The sequence below is a fragment of the Ambystoma mexicanum genome, chromosome 12, assembly GCF_040938575.1.
Source record: "Ambystoma mexicanum isolate Mex_15411 chromosome 12, UKY_AmexF1_1, whole genome shotgun sequence".
In the NCBI taxonomy this organism is placed as follows: Eukaryota; Metazoa; Chordata; class Amphibia; order Caudata; family Ambystomatidae; genus Ambystoma; species Ambystoma mexicanum.
In genome coordinates this window covers 100,761,158-100,782,213 of record NC_090936.1, presented here as the reverse complement: position 1 = coordinate 100,782,213, position 21,056 = coordinate 100,761,158, and the positions used below count along the sequence as shown (strand labels likewise).

Genomic DNA, 21,056 nt, shown 5'->3' with positions numbered 1-21,056 from the left:
GTTTTGTGGCGGGTTGTGGGTGGCGAAATAATCTGCTGGATTGATCTTTGTATTCAACATCAATGTTAAAAGGCTGTAGTTGTAGTATCCACTTTTCTAGCCGTGCTGTGGGTGCGATGCAAACCCTCTGAAGATTGGAATTAGTGGGTTGTGATCCGTGAACACTTTAGCCGGTTGTCCTAGCAGGTACACTCTGAAATGGCGGCAGCCCCATAGAATCGCCAGCGCCTCCTTCTCGATGTGTGCGTAGTTTTGTTCCGTCTTTATCGCTTGGCTGGCGAATGCAATTGGATATACGCTGCCGGTCTTTGTACACTTGGATGAGGCCTGCTCCCAGTCCTACCGGGCTGGCATCTACTAGGAGTTCTGTGGCTCGGTCTGTGTTTAAAGAATGCTTTTTTTTTGTCTTGCTGGATAGAGAGTCCTTTGTGTTGGAACGCTTGTTGATGCTGTTGTGTCCATTCCCATTGTTTGTCCTTTTTCGTCAGCTCCTTCAATGGCGCTGCAAGGGTGGCTAGATCGGGTATGAATGTTGGACAGTATGTAGCCGTACCCATGAAGCTTCTCACTTCGGAGGCTGATGTGCCTTTTATGCCGCTTATTTTGGCTGGGTCTGACGATACTACATCGGAATTGAATACATATACAAAGAAGGTTAGCTCACTTTTGTTAAACTAGCCTTTTTCTGCGTTTAGGTTGAGTCCGGCCTCCTCTAGTTGTTGGAGGACTGCTGCTAGCCGCTCGTGGTGCTCGCTGGTTGTGCTGCCATATACCGGGTTATCGTCATTTAGGTTGTTGGTTCCGGCAAAGCTGTGAAGTACTCTTCTAATCTCATTATGGAAAACCTCTGCTGCCGAAGAGATGCCAAAGTCTAATCTTTTATATCTTCGAAGGCCTAAGTGGGATGAAAAAGTTATGTATCTCGATTCTTTTGCGAGGCGCAGTTGGTGATAGCCTGATCTAAGGTCTAACTTGCTGAATACTTTAGCTCCCGTCAGATCTATGATCAATTTGTCAATGGTCGGGGTGGCATGGCGTTCACCTCCAATGGCCACATTGGGTAGCCTCATTTCGATGCATATTCTTACGGCATTGGGTTGTCTTGGCTTTTGTGCGATGAACATTGGTGATACCTATGGTGTGGGCCTGGATGTTTTTACAATTATCCCCAGTTTTCCAGCTTTTCCAGTTCCTGCTCGAACGCTTCTCTCATATGTAAGGGGACTCGGCGGTGTCGTGCAGCGTTGGGTCCTATCGTCGGATCGATGTGTAACTTGATCGTTCCAAGACAGGTGACACCCGATCCCTTGATACCCACTGGTATTTTCTGAGAAGGTCGTCAATTTCTGTCGAGCTGATGCTTAATGCAAATTGTATCAGATGTTGTTTCTCTTCCGTGCGGCAGCTCAGTAGCATTCGCAGGCCTGTGTCCACTATATATACTCTTGTTCTGCACGTGGCTCCGTCGTATGTTAGGTTTGATCGGAATGACCTGTGTACTGGTAATCGCTTTCTGCTGCCATTTGCAAACAGCTTTACTCGCCTGTTTTGGAGTGTTGGTTTCGGGTCTAATTTGTTATACTTGTGGATAGGCATGACATTCACCGGTGCTCTCGTGTCAAATGACCACTTTCGTGGGGATTCCATCCGATAGGATGGTACATGATGGCCGCTTTTTCTGCTTCCTTCTCTTTCCAGGCTTCGTTTTGTGCGGCTTTATGGCATAGATCATGTGCATGCGATGTTCTTTCCTGTTTTCTTGTGCTTTTCTTTTCCTTGCCTGTCTGGGGAAGCACTTTCGTCTGAGGACTCTTCAGTTCCACTGCTGCTAGGCGATCTTTGTGTGCTGTTGACTACTCTTGCTTTTCCTCTGTTGGTGGGATGAGACATGTTGGTTTCAGTCTCTTGGATGTTTGCTTGATTCACTCGGGATCGTGGGGTTCAGGCACACGGTTGCAAAATGTTTCAGCCAATTGCATTTCTGGCATGTTACGCCCCATGCGGGGCATGGCTCACCTCGGTGCCATGGGCAGCCGCACCATTTGCAGGTGTCGTTTCCCCCTTGCAGGCGTCCAGGTCTCGCGTTGTGGGGGTGTTTTTCATCTTATGGCAATGCGTCTTGCTGTCTCTGGATTGCTGCCCTTTCTGGGGGATGTCTAGCGGTAGGCGCTGCATTGCGGCTTCTATTACAGCTAATCTAGAACGTACTTCTCCCACAGTATTGCCCGTCGCAGCTTCTCAGACGATAGACCATTGATAATTTGTAGACGGATTTGAATTCCTTGTTGGGAAATTCACACCCAACTGCTAATTCTCTCAGCCTAGCATGAAAATAGTCGATTGTCTCTTTCTCCCTCTGGCGGGTCATGCAGAAATGGAACATTTCGTAGTCTTGGTTGAGTTTGGGCTTAAATTTGTTGGTTAGTGCCACTTTGGCTGTGTTATAATCATCCACTGCCCCGTTGTTGGGGGGGGTGTTGAACAGGCACAATGCTGCAGCGCCAATGTTTAGCAGCAGGAGCGTGCACTTCCTTTTCTCCTCATTGATGTCTCTTGCTAGCAAGTGGAGTTCAAATTGCTTGCACCATATGCCCCACCGAAGCGCTGCCCCTGTGGTGTAGGAGTCGAACGGCCTTATGAGCGTGGTCTGTGAGGTTTCTTGGCTATCCGGTCTGAATATGCTGTCCCTTCTTGCGGCACTGCTGCCCCCATCTCTTGATGGGCTGGCATGTGGGCTTGTCATGTTTTCTAATGTTCCAGGCTTGCTGGCTATCAGTTATGGATGCTTTTCATGCGCTTTTATGTTCGTGGTGGCATGTGTGCACATGTGCGCATTTCCAGGGGACTCGCTTTTGGCACTGTGGGAGATGTTGTGTAGATGGTTGTTGGGCCTCACCTAGGCTTCACCTTGTGTGGGTATGTTATGCTGTGCGGGGTGGCGCCCTTTGCATAGACTGGCTTGTATCTGTTTGGGGTGTTAGGCATACAGCAGATTGGAATGCATGCTCTGTTTCTGCAGGCCGAATCTGGACCTTCCTGATGTTACATTAGTCAAGCGGTAGGCAGGCAGCAGAGTGGCGTGTGGAACGTCGTAACCTTTGTTTCGTTCCTCCAGCATGTGGAACGTTTGTGTAGAAGGTTGCGGTCATCCGTTTTACTTCTCTGCGTTCTTTCCACACGAGTCAATCACACTACCTCGTCGCCAGTGTTGTGTTACTGAACTTGACCTCTGGTGCTGACTGGGAGGCCTGGATACATTCGCAGGCCCGCTCGGGCCTCACACACGCAGCACGCAAAAACACAGGACTTACTTGTTTAGTTACTCGTCTCGGAATGACGATCTTCCTGGCCGACCTTTATTCACGCCACCCGTCTCCCTTCGCCAGCATGACTGAGCCCACATTGGTTACACCACAATGTGGAGTCAAAGACTCCAGCAAACACTGGTGAGTTTGCTCAGTAGTATTGGGAACCCTCGGAGCACACCGACAGATGTGCAACCAATTGGATTTTGAAGATCAGTCAAGTAATCTAGAAAAAGTGATTTTTATACAGGTTTTCCATATGAGATGTCGGTATGGGGAAAGCTAAAGTAAAGCTTGTCCTAAGCAGTTGAACACTAATGAAGAAGTTGAAAGGCATGAACTGTACAAGTCTTCATGTATGAAATGTCAATACGGGGAAGATTGGAACAAGACTTGCCATAAGCAAATGAAAACCAGTGAAGAAGTAAACATACAGAACTTGGCAATGAAGTATAAACAGTGAAGGAGTTTAACTGTGTTATACAATAAAAGAACATTGTAGGAAGTCCTGGTGAGACGCACTTCAGACGACGTGCCTTTGGGAGCAAGATACCTGGCAGGGGAGTATACCAGGGATCTGCAAAACCCAGAGGGGGATTCCTGGCAGGAGAGTATACCAGGAGATTACAACAATAAGTTGCGTTAAAGAGATTTGGTCATACTTTTAAAGCTATGATGGAAAAGGGGCACTTTCAATATTTTTCCAAAAGAAATTTTTGACATCCTGAAGAAAATGTGTGAAAGACATTTCTGCTGCTCTTAAAGAATCATTGGTTGAAAAGGACACTTTTGCTATTCTGCTTGAAACAATCCAGGGGAAGGAAACCACCTCCTGGATTGAAGGATTTTGTTGACTTTTCATATTTGATTTTTACACACTTTTTTGCTAAATCAAAACAGATGATTACCTTACACCTTTTGTGTTTTTTTTTTTTTTTTTTAGTGTGAAGGTCAGATAAGTTTTGGACACAAGGACAATTTGCATAATTGTGACGACTAGACACAGATTGATCTTTAGTTTTCCTAGGAAGGGAAACTCTTTAAGTTAGGGACTGAAAGGCCTTTATCCAACCCCATGTCTTTAATAAAGATTTCAGTTGTTGAATATATTGCAACTTTGTGTCCCCCTCTCATTTCCGACCCCTCAAACTCCTTTCTGTCAATGCTGAGGTGCTGTGATATTGTCTGCTTGCTGACTGGTTATTAGTCTGTATCCCATACAAAACCTACCCATGACTTGTTAATGCGGTCCATGCTTTGAAGTCATGATGCAGCCTTTGAGCCTTTGTGGAATAAACTAAATTTATGGAAAGGAATACTATAAAACATACCAAATAATCGGACTGAGGTATTGTTTAAGTGTCCAGTGAATCTAATGCTTGAAAAAAGGACATCCATTTTTTTAAAACAAACATGTATCTATTTTATTTTTATTTTTGTGGGGTGCCTTTAGTACAGAAAGCATACATGGTTGCACTCTACCAACTAGGACAAAGAAAGACATTCGTACTCAAAGGATATTACAAAATGAGGTAGTTGTGATGGGAATCGGGGGAGTTTGAACAAGCTCAGGTAGCCTTATGCTTTTATCCTCTTCTGCTGCTAATCTGCAGGTGAGTTTAATATCATAAATTAGAAGTCGAGAAGTGGGCTTAATGAGCAAAGCTGTAAAATGGATTGAGTGGCCATTGATGCAAATCACTTTCCACATTTCTGGTTTAATCGAGGGTTGTTGGGGGGGGGGGGCACTTTTACATTATCACCACAGTTTGTAATGTTTTTTTATTACCGATAATAATGACCATTTTTATAATACATACACAAAGTAAATTGACTTTTATTTTGAAAATAGTATTTATTACTGAATTCCGTGATAGTCGTTTTCTGAGTTCATGGATAACTGTTTGGTTTGGGGGATCAACCGATTGAAATTCTTATGTATTACTAGTAAGTACTGCATTATTTAATATTGCAGTTCTGTTGAGGAAATCCACATATTTTACCTCTACCCAAAAGGTAGCATTAAAAGTATTTCGAATGGATTGTGTCCTCCCACGTATTCCTCATCTTGTGATATTCGTTATCGCCAGCTTCGCTGCATCGGAAAACATTTTTCGGCAGAGGGTGCTGTGCTCGAGATCGTGGCGTCGATTGTCCCTCGACGGGCTCCGTTCTGTGTCAACGTGACTACTGGTATAAATAGCTCGAGCCGTGCCCGTTGGCTTCCGTTCCTTTTTTTTCCGATTGCTTCACTCTCGAGAATGGCGCGCTTTGAGATTTTCTGTTAGAAAATGTCATCTACTGCTTCTACACCCAAGACTGGGTTTAGGAAGTGTGTCGACTGTAGTTCGAAGATGTCCATCACTGATCCTCACCGCATCCGTCTTTGGTGCTTGGGTTCAGATCATCAAACCGGCGACTGTGGCTCCTGTCAGTTGATCACGGAGAAGGCCCTCTGTGAGAGGAAAGGTAAACTAGCGGTGGGGCAGGAGGCTTCGAAGGCCCCTTCGAAGGCGTCGTCGAAAAGACATAAAAAAAATCATCTGATTTGAAAGAATCGGAACGTCACAAAAAACACTAGGAGATCCCGATCTCGTAGTAGATCGAAGGCGATCTTCATCTTCATTCTAAAAAAGTTAAAAGGAGACACAGATCTCCATCATCATCCGATACATCGACCGGATTGGTTTGATGTCCTACTAAATCGGATTCCCCAAGAAAATGGGAGGATTTTAGAACAAAAATGATGGAGGTCTTTGAGAATGCGGTCTCGACCCCCTCAAAGAAACCCCAAAAGAGCCAGACCACGGTTGCTCCATTGGACGACACAAGGAAGTCGGGAACTACTGCAGTAAGACCCAGTAGTATGGGTGAAACCCATAAAACTTGAGTCGACAAATCATCGAAGAATCCTCGAGAGTAGTGTGTTTCAACGACACCTCATAAAAAACAGAAGTTGTTGAAAACATCCGCAACTTCATCGGCGCCGACAGCTTCGGCATCGAAGCCTAAAGCATCTTCGAAGCCTTATCTGAAGTCTTCATCAGGGTCGTGGAAGATTCCTTTGACACTTTCGAAGAATCCTTCATTCCTTCGACGAAAACTCAGGAGGAAGAGAGGGGATTTACGCCATTACCAAAATCAGACTTTTTTAAGTCTGTCTTTAATTTTTGAAGAAACTGGCTCGGAGGATGAGGAAATTTCTCCTTTTGGAGTGCAATATGGCACTAGACAAGTTGCAGAGGAACTTCTAGACCCAGAATCTAAAATGAGACCTGTGCGAGACTCTGAATTTTGCTAGTGGCTTTGACACGTCACCTGAATTGGAGTTTGCAAGACCTGACCCTGCAGAACATGCAGATTCAGGAGTTTAATGAACAGAGTGGTAGTATATATGGGCTGGGGTAGAGCCTCACCAACTTTTGAACAGGACGATATGACAGACATAATTGTTCGGGCCCCCAGAAGGATCCAGTTCTCCCCTTCCATAGGGCGCTTCAGAGAACACTGGAAAATAACTGGGAAACCCCTGACAACATTGCTGCGGTAAACAGCAATTTTCCGAAGAAGTATATAACTTCTACTTCGGATCCCGGGTATCTGAATAGAAATCCCACTCCAGAAAGTCTGGTTTCAGGCTGCAACTACTTCGAGACAAACTGCATATCCAACCATACCGCCTGATAGGGATGATAAGAAGGTTGATGCTTGGGCCCGTAAAGTTTTTACTTCGGGTAGCATGGCCTTAAAGTCAACCAATGTCACCTGTACCCTAGCCAGGTTCGCACATACCTTGTGGGAATGCATTTCGGCGGCAGCTGAACATATTCCGGAAGGCGAGGAAAGGGTAGGCTTCCTGAATATTGTCAGACGGGAAGGAGGCAATGGGGAAAAAGTCTCCAGTCTGGACTGGATACTGCTGAAAGTATTAGCAGATCCATGGCATCAAGCATAGTACTACGCAGATTTGTGTGGTTGAGAAAGTCGGGTTTTGCACCAGATGTGCAAGCCAGGCTTCTCATCATGCCTTTTGATGGCTCGAGGCTGTTTGGTAGTAAGGCTGATGAGAGCCTAGAAAAACTACAGACCTCAAAAGCGGCAGCTAAATCCCTTCGTGCCTCCATGCGACAACCTCAAAAACCCTGTTTGGGCTTATCTTCCTCGAGGGGTCGTCCTTCTCCGTACTACTCTTCTTTTGGTAGAGGAAGAGGACAGGCTTTCAAAGGGGCATAAGAAATGTCACTCGTGGTGGACGAGGAAAGACTACAAAGCCATCTTCATGAATGGTATCTTTACCCTCAGCCGCTCCTGCAGCCGCCTCCAAATGTCTCTGAGGCCTTATCATGCAAAACACCAGTGGGAGGCAGAATCTCTCAGCTTCTGAAAGAATGGCGGGGCATTACTTGAGATGCTTAGGTATTGGAAACAGTAGCTCAAGGTTACTGCCTTCCCTTCCTAAAAAGGCCTCACGATCATCCACTGGGAACCAACTTGATCAAAACTCCAGACCCGCTCCTTTTGCAGGAAATTTTAACCCTGCTAGAGAAAGGTGCAATAGAACATGTACCTGTGGCAGAGAGGAACAAGGGTTGGTACTCCCCTTATTTTCTCATCCCAAAGAAGGACGTAGGATTGAGACCCATCTTGGACTTAAGAAACTTGAACAAGTTCCTCAGGAAGGACAAGTTCAAGATGGTAACCCTTTCTCAGATCCTTCAGGCTCTCCAACTCCAAGACTAGTTGGTATCATTGGAACTTTAGGATGCTTACTTTCATGTGCCAATCCATCCCAAGCACAGAAAGTACCTGAGGTTCGCAGTTGGCGGTTTTTGCTATCAGTTTCGAGTTCTGCCTTTCGAGCTGACCTCCGCCCTGAGGGTTTTCACCAAGCTGATGGTGGTAGTGGCAGCGAGTCTCAGGAGAGGGGGGGATTCACATCTACCCCTACCTAGACGACTGGTTGATCAGAGCACTTTCTCACGAACAAGCTCAAAAACCTCTTGTCGATCACCTGTCACTTCCTTCACAATCTGGGCTTCTCCTTCAATTTCAAGAAGTCCCACATGATACCATCCCAAAAACTCCAGTTTATCAGAGCAGTCTTGGACACTTCCTCGGGCAAAGCCTCGCCTCCCGAGATAAGAGCTCTCCACATTCTGCAGATGGTTACAAAATTCCAGAAAACCCAGCATCTGCTGGCCTTCGATTATCTGAGGTTGCTCGGCCTTATGGCATCTTGCATTTTTCTGGTGCCAGAGGCCAGATTGAGAATGAGATCCCTTCAGTGGGCCCTCAGGACTCAGTGGTCCCAATTCTTGGGGCGTATGTCTGATCTTCTGCAAGTCCCGAGTGCAGTTGCTCAGGATCTAGTATGGTGGGCTTGCAACGACAACATCCTCAAAGGGGAATGTTTTTGGGAACCATGGCCGGAGATGACAGTAGTAACGGACGCCTCACTCACGGGGTGGGGAGCTCATACCAACGATCTGACAATCAGCGGTCGTTGATCTCCATCGGAGTCCAAACTACACATCAACCTGTTGGAGCTGAAGGCAATAATACTAGCGCTAAAGGCCTTCCTGCCCTCTGTACAAGGAAAGAATGTCCTGATAATGTGCAGAGAAGCAATGGAGCTCTGGTTCTAGGCAATACGGGAAGGAATCTCTTTATCAGCAGTTCACCTTGCCGGAGAGCAGAACACGGCAGCAGACGCTCTGAGTAGGCAGAGCACAGTCTCCCACGAGAGGGAGTTGGCTCAGGAAGTCCTTCTGGAGATCTTCACCCTTTGGGGAACCCCTGAAGTGGATCTGTTCGAGGTAAACCGGAAATGCGAACAGTATTGCTCAAGGGAATTTCCCCCGAGAGGAGCTCTAGGAGACGCGTTTGTGGTGGACTGGGATTTCCCCCTACTGTACGCGTTTCCTCCAGTCCCTGTGATTCCTCAAGTAATCGGGAGGTTGAGAAAGTTCAGGAAAACCATGATCCTAATTGCCCCGGATTGGGCCAGGAGGACGTGGTACCCAGACCTTCTGGACATGTCCATCTGCCCTACAATAAGTCTTCCGCAAAGAGAGGATCTTATCTCGCAAGAGGAAGGTCGGGTTCTCCATCCAGAGGTCAAGACACTCAACCTTCATGCATGGTTTCTGAGAGGTTGAGATACAGGGATTGGGACCTTCCGGACGACGTAATGGAAATTTTGCTTTCGGCCAGAAGGCCAGCAACAGAATCCATGTATCGGTGTCGTTGGAACAAATTCAGCAACTGGTGCAAAGATAAGGATGTGGACCCTTTTCAATGTGGCACCCCAATGGTGCTTTCTTTCCTATTGCATCCAGCCAATCTGGGGCTCCAGATCGGAACAATTAAAGGATATCTTGCTGCGCTGTCCATTTTCAAGCGCTCCTCGGAAGAGGTTTCTTGCTTCAAAATTCCATTAATCATTCAGTTCCTGAAAGGACTTACCAATGTATATCCACCAGTACCGTTTCATGTCCCAACTTGGGATTTAAACCTAGTCCTTACATTTCTAACTTGTATACCATTTAAGCCTCTGCACTCCTGTCCATAGAGGCTTCTAACACTAAAAACTGTCCTTCTTGTAGCATTAACATCAGCCCGCAGAGTAAGTGAACTACAGGCTCTCTCATGTAAACCTTCATATACCACATTTTATAAGGACAAGGTAGTTGTTAAGGTTAAACCATCTTTCTTACCGAGTAGTTTCTGACTTCCACTTGTCACAAAAAATCATTTTACGAACATTCTATCATCTTCCTCATTTGGGTAAAGAAGAGGAGAGACTGCATAGACTGGACCCTAAAAAGGCCCTCAATTTTTACATTTCAAGAATGTCAAAATTGCGTCAAGATAACCAACTCTTTGTGGGTTATACAGGTCATAAATTGGGGTTAGCGGTGACAAAACAAACTATATCCCGCTGGATCATTCTAGCTATATTGGAATGCTACAGATTAGCAGAAAAAGACCCACCGGATGGGCTACAGGCTCATTCCGCTAGGGCAATGGCTACTTCTGCGGCTTTGAAGAGGGGAGTCCCTGCAAAAGACATTTGCTCGGCTGCAACATGGGCATCAATGCATACCTTCATCAAACATTACTGCTTAGATGCCTCCTCCTCTAATGAGGGTTTATTTGCCAGGGCAGTACTTCATTCCGTCCATGAAAACAATAACTAGCACTCCCACCTCCAAATTGATCGCTGCTATGGGAGTCTATCACAAGATGAGGAATACGCGGGAGGACACAATCCATTCGAAGAACAAGTTACTTACCAACTGTAACGTTCTTTCGACTGGATGTTCCTCCCACGTATTCCTCATCGACCCTCCCAGCCTACTCCGCAGTACAGTTTACGTTTTCTTACACTTTCCTCTCACAATGGGCCTATCAGTCACAGGACGCGCCTGGGTGTTCCACGAGTATTTCCTTGAAAAAACAGAACTAAAGCCAACGGGCGCAGCTCGAGCTATCTATACCAGCAGTGACGTCGACATGGAACGGAGCCTGGTGAGGGACAATAGATGCCACGACCTCGAGCACAGCGCCCTCTGCCGAATTTTTTTTTCTGAAGCTGGCGATAACGAATATCACAATATGAGGAATACGTGGGAGGACCATCCAGTCGAAAGACCGTTACAGTTGGTAAGTAACTTGTTCTTCTCCCCTACTCTCCCAGTATGTTAAAATGTGTTCTGCCCTTTGAGAATGGATGAGCTATTCCATCCCCCAATTTATGGGATATAACTCTACAGCGAAGTTCCAAAGTGAGTGGCACGCCTTTGTAAATGCGTTTTGAAGCTATGACGAGCAGTATTTGGGCCATTCATTACTGCCCAAATACTGCTCGTAATGGGGTAATAATCAAATACTAGCATGTCTGAGTTCCCGGCCCTAGAAGCAGTAAGTCGCTGATACTGGGCAGATCCCTTGATTTCCGCATGCATGTAGCAGAAATCATTGTGAAAATATTGTAAACTTAATTAGGCCTTAAATGTCGCAATGAGTACACAGGCAGTCCAGGTCAAAGGTCACTGAGTCTAATCTGCCTCTGCACTCGAACGCTTTCTTCAGCGAACACGCGAGGTATGGTGAACTTTTGAGGTCTTCTTTAAAATGTGCACCTGGCCTCTGAAATGTTTAGCCGATCTATGGCGTTGACCTAGTAATACACAAACACACGTCAGATTGTCTGTTAAAACGTGTAAGGGCTTTGTTAATGTTGAGCCAACGTTCGGATATGTGTACTGCACTTGATCAGTACTAATGATGCATAATCAATAATGGTTTAAGATAAGGTGTGTTCATTAATGTAAAACCTACCTATCTTTCAGCAAGAGGCAGACACACCTTTGCCAGAAGAAAAGAGCAACCCTAAGGGGGTGGAATGGCTGTGGCACTCCATTGTGATGCGGATGTACCTGTCCTTAATAGCAAAAAGCAGTCGGAGCTACACGCAAGAAGCTTCCCTCGGCGCTTTGCAGAATCTCACAGCTGGCAGTGGACCCGTAAGTTTACGCCTCAGGCTTGTGCGTTTTAGTTTTTTTCAAGTGTTGTACTCTAAAACCAGAATCTTGCTTCACATGTTACTGTCCGATTGTCCCAAGACCTTAAGTGTGGTTTAGATGTGGATCCAGCGTTACTAAGATACAGAAACCAGACTGCTTTTAGGATTTCTAACAAGTGAAATACCTTGCACAATTTGTGTGGGAAAAACAAACATGAGCAATGACTATTTCACTGTGTTTCGTCTGGATTGCCACCAGGAAGGAAAATTGTCTTATACAATGTGGCAGGCACCGTGTGCCAAGAGTTTCATAAACACCTTTGGCAAATCCTTGGCTTGTACGTTGCGGTTGTGAGCCAAGATTAACTTCTTGGCACCTTTGCCAAGAATACATAATGGTTCAGATGTGTAAAGAAAAATGGATGTAAAGTTTATCCAGGCAGTGGATGGATGTCTCTGCAGTCACAGCACGCCCAACAGTTGTGAATCGCAAGAGGCGGGCCCTTTGTAATTTAGCACAGGATGGGTTAATTGATAGTTTGTGTGGAAGCAAACAATTTCCAGTCTGCAATTTCAGTGATCAACAGGTTAGAGGTACTTCATAAGCAATGCTACAAAATACACAGAGGGTGTTTGTCTGAACAACTGAGTCACAGGCCAGAAATGTAGGCCCTTTTTATATATTTCAGGTGGATTTAGGAACAAAGAGCATTTCCTTAACTAATGTCTATGGCCTTGCTTACAAGCCCCTTATCAAAGTTAGAACTATAGACCTTGCACGTTTCCAGGCACAGTTGCATGCCTTGCATTTTCGCCTCAAGACTGAAACTTCTAGAAGAGTGGTATATCCCTCCTTCGACCATTCCACTGGGCCTTGTGGGCCCTGTTACTTCATGGGTTTCATCACTTCCCAGTAGCAACTTTTTCCATAGCTTGTTTTCCTGTGCCAATAAACATGGGTGCATACTGTAATGTACCTGTTTATATCCATCTCTAATACACTTGCTTTTATCTGCCGGTTGGCAACGTTAGTGGAAGCACCCCCATAAGGGTTATGCTATTGCCTTCCACCACTTTTGTTCTGTTATAAAGTGAATAAATCATGAAGGTAAATGCTTTGAATTTGAAAAGTCAATGTAACACTTAGAGTATCCTTGGGGGCTTTTCATACGCCATAAAGTACTCTAATGGTTAACGTCCTCATCTATGGTTTATTTTGGCTGCTAAACAAAAAAACATTTAATAAAATAGGATACCTAATCCTTTTATAAAATATAATCCAGTGATTAAGTCCATAGATATAATTAGACGAATTCAACAAAACATGGTCCCCTTTAATTTTATTCAAACTTATCAATAGTTCATCTTCTTAATCAATAGTATTCATTAAAAAATATACTAAAATACATTATAAGAACATACCAATTTAAAAGGTAAGAATAGGTCTTCTCTAATCTTCCATGCCTTAAGATGCATCAAAAAGACTATTGGGACAAATTTGGCTCGTCAATTTACACAGGTTAAGAGCATTGTTAATATTCTTGACATAAAAATACTTGAAAGGTATCAGCCACTGGGCCTAAGCCTTCTGTATATAATGGACAAACCCTGACCCCCCCCACCTCCTTTAGCTCCCCTGCTTTACAATTTGTTTCCGACTTCCCTAAACATCTTGAATTAGTCGGAAACAATCACTCCCCTAGCTACAGGTATAGAAATCTACACTGCCTCATACGCTGACGACCCAGCGATTCTGGCTACAACCCCGATTGGACTTCAGCGTTCACTAACTATATTGCAACAATACGCCAAAATAAATAGTTTATTGATCAATGCCCATAAAATAAAAATTCATATTTTAGGGAAGAATGCATCAAAGAATTCTTTCAATTGGTGGTTCGGAGTCTCGCAAATTGAACGAACATTTGAGTACAAATACCTAAGCACACAGCTGCGAAACAATCGTGTCCCCCGTATACTTACCTAGTAATATTATACACAGGGCTTGGAAGAAGTTGATGGTCCTGAGGAAGATCATTGACGAGATTTGGGGGGGTGGGGTTCCATTGAGGCCAAGGTTCGAACGTACAGGATTTCTATTGTACCAACTATCCTATACGCCCTGGAGGTATACCCCGAATGCTCTACTAAATGGTTGACGTCTCTTGAGGCAAAAATACTATGCTCCCTTTTAGATCTATCTTGTGCAACACCAGTCGAGGCGATCAGACTGAAGCTCGGTATGCCATCAGTAACATCTTGCTGGAAAATCGCTGCATGCAGATTTTTGCCGAACATCATATTCACGGATGAGACTAGCAATCCACTGTTGAGGTTAGTCACTGTCCATCAGACAAGGCAGTCTGGAAGCACCTGGTTCACAGACTTGGACCTCATGGTTAGAAACCACCTCTGCGAATTGGGGTGGCTAAACTCCCTGAGACCCTCATTGAGTTCTACCTGTCCTCCCATGTCAAAAAGACTATAGAATGAGACCGAATTCAGTCACTAACATACCTCTCCGGAAAATCCAAGTACGAGAGATTTGCCCAACAAGGCTGTTTTTTTAGACAAACCTCACAGCTACCTAACCAAGTGCTACTCCTCCCCTCCCCCCAACCCCTAATACAATGTGTTCTATATTTGAGATGCAAGTTATTGCCAGTATTTGCTTATATTGTGGCCTGGACTTGTATCCAAAGGGAGGATTGCATATGTAGACTGTGCAAAAGGGACATGCTTACTAAATGTTGTCTTTTGATCCCTCTATACAACAAAGGTTATGCAGAATTCCAGGACTATTGTTTGGATACATTCTGGAATTCTATTTAGCGTTGAATCTCTGGTGATTACGGCGACAGCCTTCCCTATATGGAATTTGATTAATGACGGATTGAACTGAGGGGGTGATTATACCACCTTTTAAAGTATCCCTATGCCCTTAATTATTATACACAGGTCAACTGTGTCTCAGATTTTTTATATAAGCAGTGTTTTTATCAGCATGGTTTTTAACATGTTAATTTTAACTTGATTATTCATTTTTAATCTTATCTTTGAGTATAATATTGTTTTACAGATGTTTTTTAACTGTAATTGTAGGAAATTATGGTTTGTCTATTAATGAAATTTGTGTTGTGCTATGATGTAAACTGTTTGTGTAAAGGTTGTACAACCAAAATGCACAATAAAGCAAAAATTATAAAAATAAAATAATGGACAAACTAATAAGAATCCCCAAGCCCCCACACAGGAATGTCCACACACCAGGTTGGGTGCTACCCTAGTTCTTTTACAAAGTTATCTGTATATATACAAATAAGACTCACTTAGTACTATGTAATTCTACTCAAATAGTTAACACAATATTTACAGTTCTACGTAGTACCACAGTTCTACTTAGTTCAGCAATCATGCACCAACTGGTAACAACTATTAAAAAGCATTCAAATGACTAAACACTGTTTATCCACACAGTCATGAATGTAGAAATGCATGTGATTATTTTGTATCACTGGCAGAATACTTTTCAGAGTAAAGATGCAATTATGTGTGCTGATTTCCCCCCCCCCCCCACCCCCAACCTGGGCAACCTGTAAGAAAAGGTAAGTTATACTTAGCTTTTATGCCAATACCCAGTCCTTATGTGTTCTTTATAATCTGCTTTTATTTCTACAGATTCCACCACCCCAAAGTACCTGGGAAGAAACAGCTCCACCCAAGATGAATCTAGGACCCTTAGTTGGACCCTGAGGCAGGAAGCCCCTCTTCCTCACCGCAGTACCTTGGGTGCCTTGAAAGGGTAAAGTGGAGTTTCTTAGCTTTCCTCAATGATGGACCTCCTCTGGAAGAAGTCATCACTGGGTTGTGGCTGTCGAGCAGGAGAAGGGGGACCTCGCAGTGTCGGAAAGGCAGCAATGAAGGTCTGTGGTGGTGGTCCCCTTGGTCGGTTTGCTCAGCCCGCTGTGGATGTCCCATAAAGTTGAAATTCACTTTGGACCTCAAGGCTTGGGAGGTGAGGATGAGTCCTTTGGTTTTCGTCGATGACCATCAGTGGCGAGGGGTGCAGTGACAGAAGTAGGTGGTGAGTTTTGATAACTTGCGGTTGGATGCAGCTCGGTCCTTCGGTGCCGCAGAACGGATGACCATATGCCCTGGAGTTCTCTGCAGGCCCACCACCAAGTTTGGACCCTTCGGACTCGTTCTTCGATTCTGAATGTCGGGAAACCCTCTGGCGGGACCTTCTCTGCAGGCAGCTACACTGGACATCTGTAACCATGGAAACATGGGTAGATGGCATGGCTGCAGTGCCCCTTAAAGATGTCTTCAGTTGGTTGGAACTTGGCAAGCTCTGGCCGTCAGGCAGCACTATGCCAGTGTACCCCATATTGCAGGCAATACACAGGAGTCTATTTTTCTTCTGGTCACATACAGTCTCTGGACACAGGACAAATCTGGTGAAGAAAAGCAGATGCACAATGTCCCTGTGTAGCTAAGGGAAGAGGTTGCCTGTCCAGGTCCTTTCTTGACCAGCCTTTGGATCTTGTGAAGAGTTGCAGCAGCAGAACTTCTTCCTCCAGCTGGATTGAGGATACACCTCCAGGAAACTCCAGGCTTCCAGCACAGGAGAATTCCAAGCTTCAGACACAGAGGTAAGTGAGGGATCCTGTGACATACACAAACCCAACGCCCCCCCACCCATTCACTCTGGCTGAGCTAGGCTAGTCACCCAATCACACATTAGGGCATTCATCATGCAGCACATAATCGGCTTCACAGGCATTCATCCAAAACCAGATACTCAAAACAGTGTATGTGAATTTGATGCAGCTCCCAGCCTTTCAGAGCACACGCTGCATTCACTCCAATTCAGACAGTTTTTGCTCAGGTAGACCACAGGCATTGTGGGTGTCTGGTTTTGGTTGCGTGTCACAACACAGAATGTGAATTGACTCCCCTTTCCATTCATTCTGGTCCCACCCCTAGGGTGTACCCAAAACAAGCAGTCCCTGGGAATGCTCCTACCAGTCTAGCAGGGGCAGCCACAGAGCCGTAGAGGGTCTGCCCACCCAGCATCCCATCAGAGGAAGGGAGACTGAGCCTGGGCTTCTCAGGACTTTTAGAAACAGGAAGGGAAAAGTAGGAAGCCATGCGGCTTTCAGTGGCTGTCTTGCCTTTGTTCTGGAATCTATTGATTCCTATGGCAAGGCCTGGGTATCCAAAAATGGACTTGATCCTGAGCCACTGTCAAGATAGCCTGTAGCTGCCACCAGCCCATACCGTACTTGGTGAGGCAACACCAGGTGCCCAGAAATGTACATTAGGAGTACCAAAGGGGTACACCTACTCATGGGTATTGTTCAACAATAAAAAATAAGAGCTGCACTGCCAGAGGTCCAGACTGGACTCCAGTTGCAGAAAACCACACAACAAACACCAACAGGGAAGTAGTGGGACAAGGATGGCCTATCCCTCCAAGACATTTCAAGCATCACATTTACCATGGCACCTCGGACTACGCATCCCTGAATCCTAAACACGCTGTGCCTGAGCGGTGCCCAGTGACCAAGATGATATAAGTCAAGCATGGGAAGAGCCAGATACTCAACAAACCTCTAGTGAGTCATGGGTTATTACTGTTCCATGTATTCCCGTTTTTGTTACTATTTGTGTACTTACCCAGCCTGCTTCCTGAATCGCCCTCTTTATTATCCCTGGTCACGACTCCATGGTACTGTGTGTTCCTAGTGCACCAAACCTGCCTCCTTCCTAATGCTGCCTTTTTGGTTTTCTGACTGCGACGCTTGGGAAAGTGTTGTACTTATGACTTTCTTACCGAATTCTGGAACTTTGGACTTTGATCCTCTACCCGCCTCTGATCAGTCTGTCGTCGATTGTACCAGGGCCTTCAGTTGTGTAAACCTTTACTGTGGAATTTACGGTGCATCCTCAAGGCCCCCTGGAGGCCTCTGCCAACTTTTTTCTTTACATCCTTGTGCCGTTTGGGGATGATTTCCTTGTCCTTGCTGGACCGCTTGTTGCCACAGTCCAGGTAGGGCAGTCCTCACTTCATTGGGCAAAGGATGGTGTATTGAGTGCCAAGTTGGGTCTTCTCCTGCTTACATCTCTAACTGGCTCTGCGAACATACCTAGTATTAGACTATATTGTCAACCCTTGTTTGCCCAGCTAGAATGGATGCATCCACGGATCCCCTAGAAGCTCTGGTTCAGGCCGTAGCAACGCTCAAGACTGAAATGTCATCTGCTCATGACCACATTCATGCATGTTTAGATGCTTTTCAGGCTAGAGCACACCCTTTGGCAGAAGAAGCAGTTGAATTTGCAGAAGGAGCTGCTGCGCCTGTTTCACCTCGTCAAGTCACCCTACCTTCCATCACCACTATACCCTTTTCCTTAACACCCTAGGAATACTTCATAAGCAATCCCCATACTTACTGGAACTTTCTAAACCAATGTTGGCTACCCTTTTTTGTGTTGACCTTCCACGAATCTACTTCTAAGACTGCATTTGTTTTCCTATTTAAGCGGAGGAGTATCCACTTGGGGCGAATCAGTTATTGAAATGAATCAACCCACTGCTATATGATTTTGGTGCCCTCACTTGGGAAATGAATCATGTCTTTGACACAAGACATAAAGGACAGACCGCCAACCTCTTAGAATTAAACCTGGGGCAGATGGATTTACTCTGGTACGTTGCCAGGTTCAATCAACTGGTAACAGAAACACTTTGGCCAGTGGAAAAGAAGGTAGCGGGGTTCTATAAAGGAGTACATGAAGAACTGAAAGGAGCCATGTCTGTTCCAGCACTGCTCACCTAATACTTTGCACCTTTGGGCATGGTTTTCAAGTTGATGCATGCTAAGCTGAAAGTAAAGGTGAATGGTGGGTGAACCCACCACCCCACACCTCGCATTACATTCTGAAAAAACCCAACCATAGCGGTTTACTTGGGATGCATCAAGGAGCCCAACGGCCCCCAGCAAAGATGTTGTCAAACTCCTAGGCTTATCCCAAAAGGGAATTTAAGGAATGAGCTCAGTTGTCCATGATTCTCTTCCTAATAACAAGCGGGGTGCCTCACTGGTACGACTTCTGGTATGCCTTTCGTTTGCGGATGCACCCAGTATTACAACCGCTGCGATAGGTTCTGGGGCGACTGGGAATCTACTTGGATCTTATTCTAGCTCAATCCTTGGGTATTTCCAGCCTGCCTAATGAAGCACTCAAGCCAGTTTTGGAAATGGATGGCCAGGAACTGTCTTTGCGCCCAATAGCTGCCAACACACCAAAGATGACCTTGGTATGTTCATGTCATTGAGAAGAAGTTGCGTTATACCTTATCGGTGCTCCTCGTTTTTATATAATTCTTGGGCTTCATTGGCTGAGGCTAGATAACCCTTTGATCGACTGGGAGTTATGATTCTTGCAGAGTCATCACAGATTCCCAGCCTAAAGTCTCCTCCCATGTGGCCAATGGAGGGCAGATGCTATCTGATCCTAATCCTGGGGTTGGTACCATGGGGGAGGATCACATGGGGGGAGAAGGCTGTCAATAGAATGAAGTGACTCTGTCAGGAGAGACATGCTATTCATCCTCTTAGGAAGATTTATGATTGCGTTAATATTTAATGGCATATTGTCAACTTGGGTCCCCCCTCACCCCCCAGCCACCCCACCCCCAGAGACTTACCCGAAGTACCAAGTGCAAACCCCTAAATTGATATATAGCAGACAGTCAAGGCATTGCGGTAACTAACTTTAGTAGTGTTGACCTTCCCAAATGTTCAAGTAGTAAACCTAAAAGAATATCTATAATTTCCTTAAACTCTTACTTGTGAAATATATCTCATACAGCCCCCTAAGGAAAGTGGACTAAAATGAGCAATTAAAGGAACTAGGAACACTGTGGACTTCAAGTCCCATAATGCTCCTAGCACTGTGATGAAGAAGAGGGACACCGAAACACTAGACCAGCAAGAGCGGTCTAGTTCTAATGACCCACACCTGAGAAGGACCTTTAAATATTTAAAAGCCTGTCCGGTGCAGGTCAAAAGAAAGCTGTGGCTGTAGGAGGTTCTGTGCAGCAGAAGAAAGTAGAGGCTGGTGTTGCCAGAAGCCGGACCCCGTAATGGGAGTTTGTCAGAGTAGCCTGGAGATGCAGAGGGCTTGCAGCAGGAAGTTGTGGTGAGCCCAGCCGTCCCAAAGGAGAGATTTGCTCTCCTTGTCCAAAGCATTCCGGTACAAGTATTGCACGAGGCTGATGGTAACTGTCCAACGCGAGGGAAAACCTGACGAGAAGCAAACCACAATAAGGGGGTCCGGAGGAGACGCCAAGTGAACCCGGCGAGTTGTCCTGAACTAGGGGACCCCTGGGCGCTCTATCCTAGACCACTTTAAAAGAAAACAGTTCTTGAATACCAAAAAAATGTAAAGAAAGCAGATTGAAAGTAATTACCCAAAATGGAGAGGTCGAACAGAAGGATATGATCATCCATATTACCCACACCAAAAGGGGGCAATTGTTAAACAAGGTGAGTGCAACTTACCTGAAAAGAGAGACCAAAAAATAGAAAGTTATACCCAGCATCACTTTCTTCCAAAGAAGGGCCAATATAAAACAAAGGGGATCCAGTTTTCCTAGAGAAAGATATCTCAACAAGAGACCTTGTTATCTGTTTGTGAATGCCCAAAGCTATCCAGGCAGATTGAAGGTCGTAGTCATGAGTTGTGAAACACATTGCCAGCAACCAATTGGTTGTGGGGAAGGAGATAAGAGGCAGCAGGAGAGATGCCCTCCCTGTTTAAGGGACCAAGAGGGAGAGAATTGTAACCAACATTGCAAATGGCAACATAAGAATCATAGTCCTTCTGTGCGGAATGTATATGAAACAAGATGTACGTCGATGGTGTTGCATTCCAAAGACTTATTCCAGAGGTGGTTGTAGATTTAACTTTCCCCATTGAGGAGTCCAGTGTAGAATGTTGGGACTAAACCTTGACACAGAGTATAAATAGTAGTAGCAGCTTTTGTCCTGGCAGGTGAGTATACCACGGAGAAGAGGAGTTGAAGTACTTTAAATGTGGTAGAAGGTTGTACTTCATTATGGTGGGAAAGTATTGGTAATTCCTTTTCTGTGTTTGATGAACAGTTGTGTAACCATCCTGACTGAAATACAACTCTTGCATTAACTTTTTCAAAT

At 45.2% G+C, this 21,056-nt stretch overlaps 1 protein-coding gene across 1 annotated transcript in view; it reads left to right on the top strand.

Moving 5' to 3' along the window:
• Positions 1-21,056, top strand: part of PKP2 (plakophilin 2) — an 810,521-nt gene that overhangs the window by 590,602 nt on the left and 198,863 nt on the right. The window contains exon 9 of the mRNA XM_069628098.1: positions 11,660-11,833. Within this exon, the coding sequence (XP_069484199.1) occupies positions 11,660-11,833 (174 nt within the window). The remainder of the gene's footprint in view (positions 1-11,659; positions 11,834-21,056) is intronic.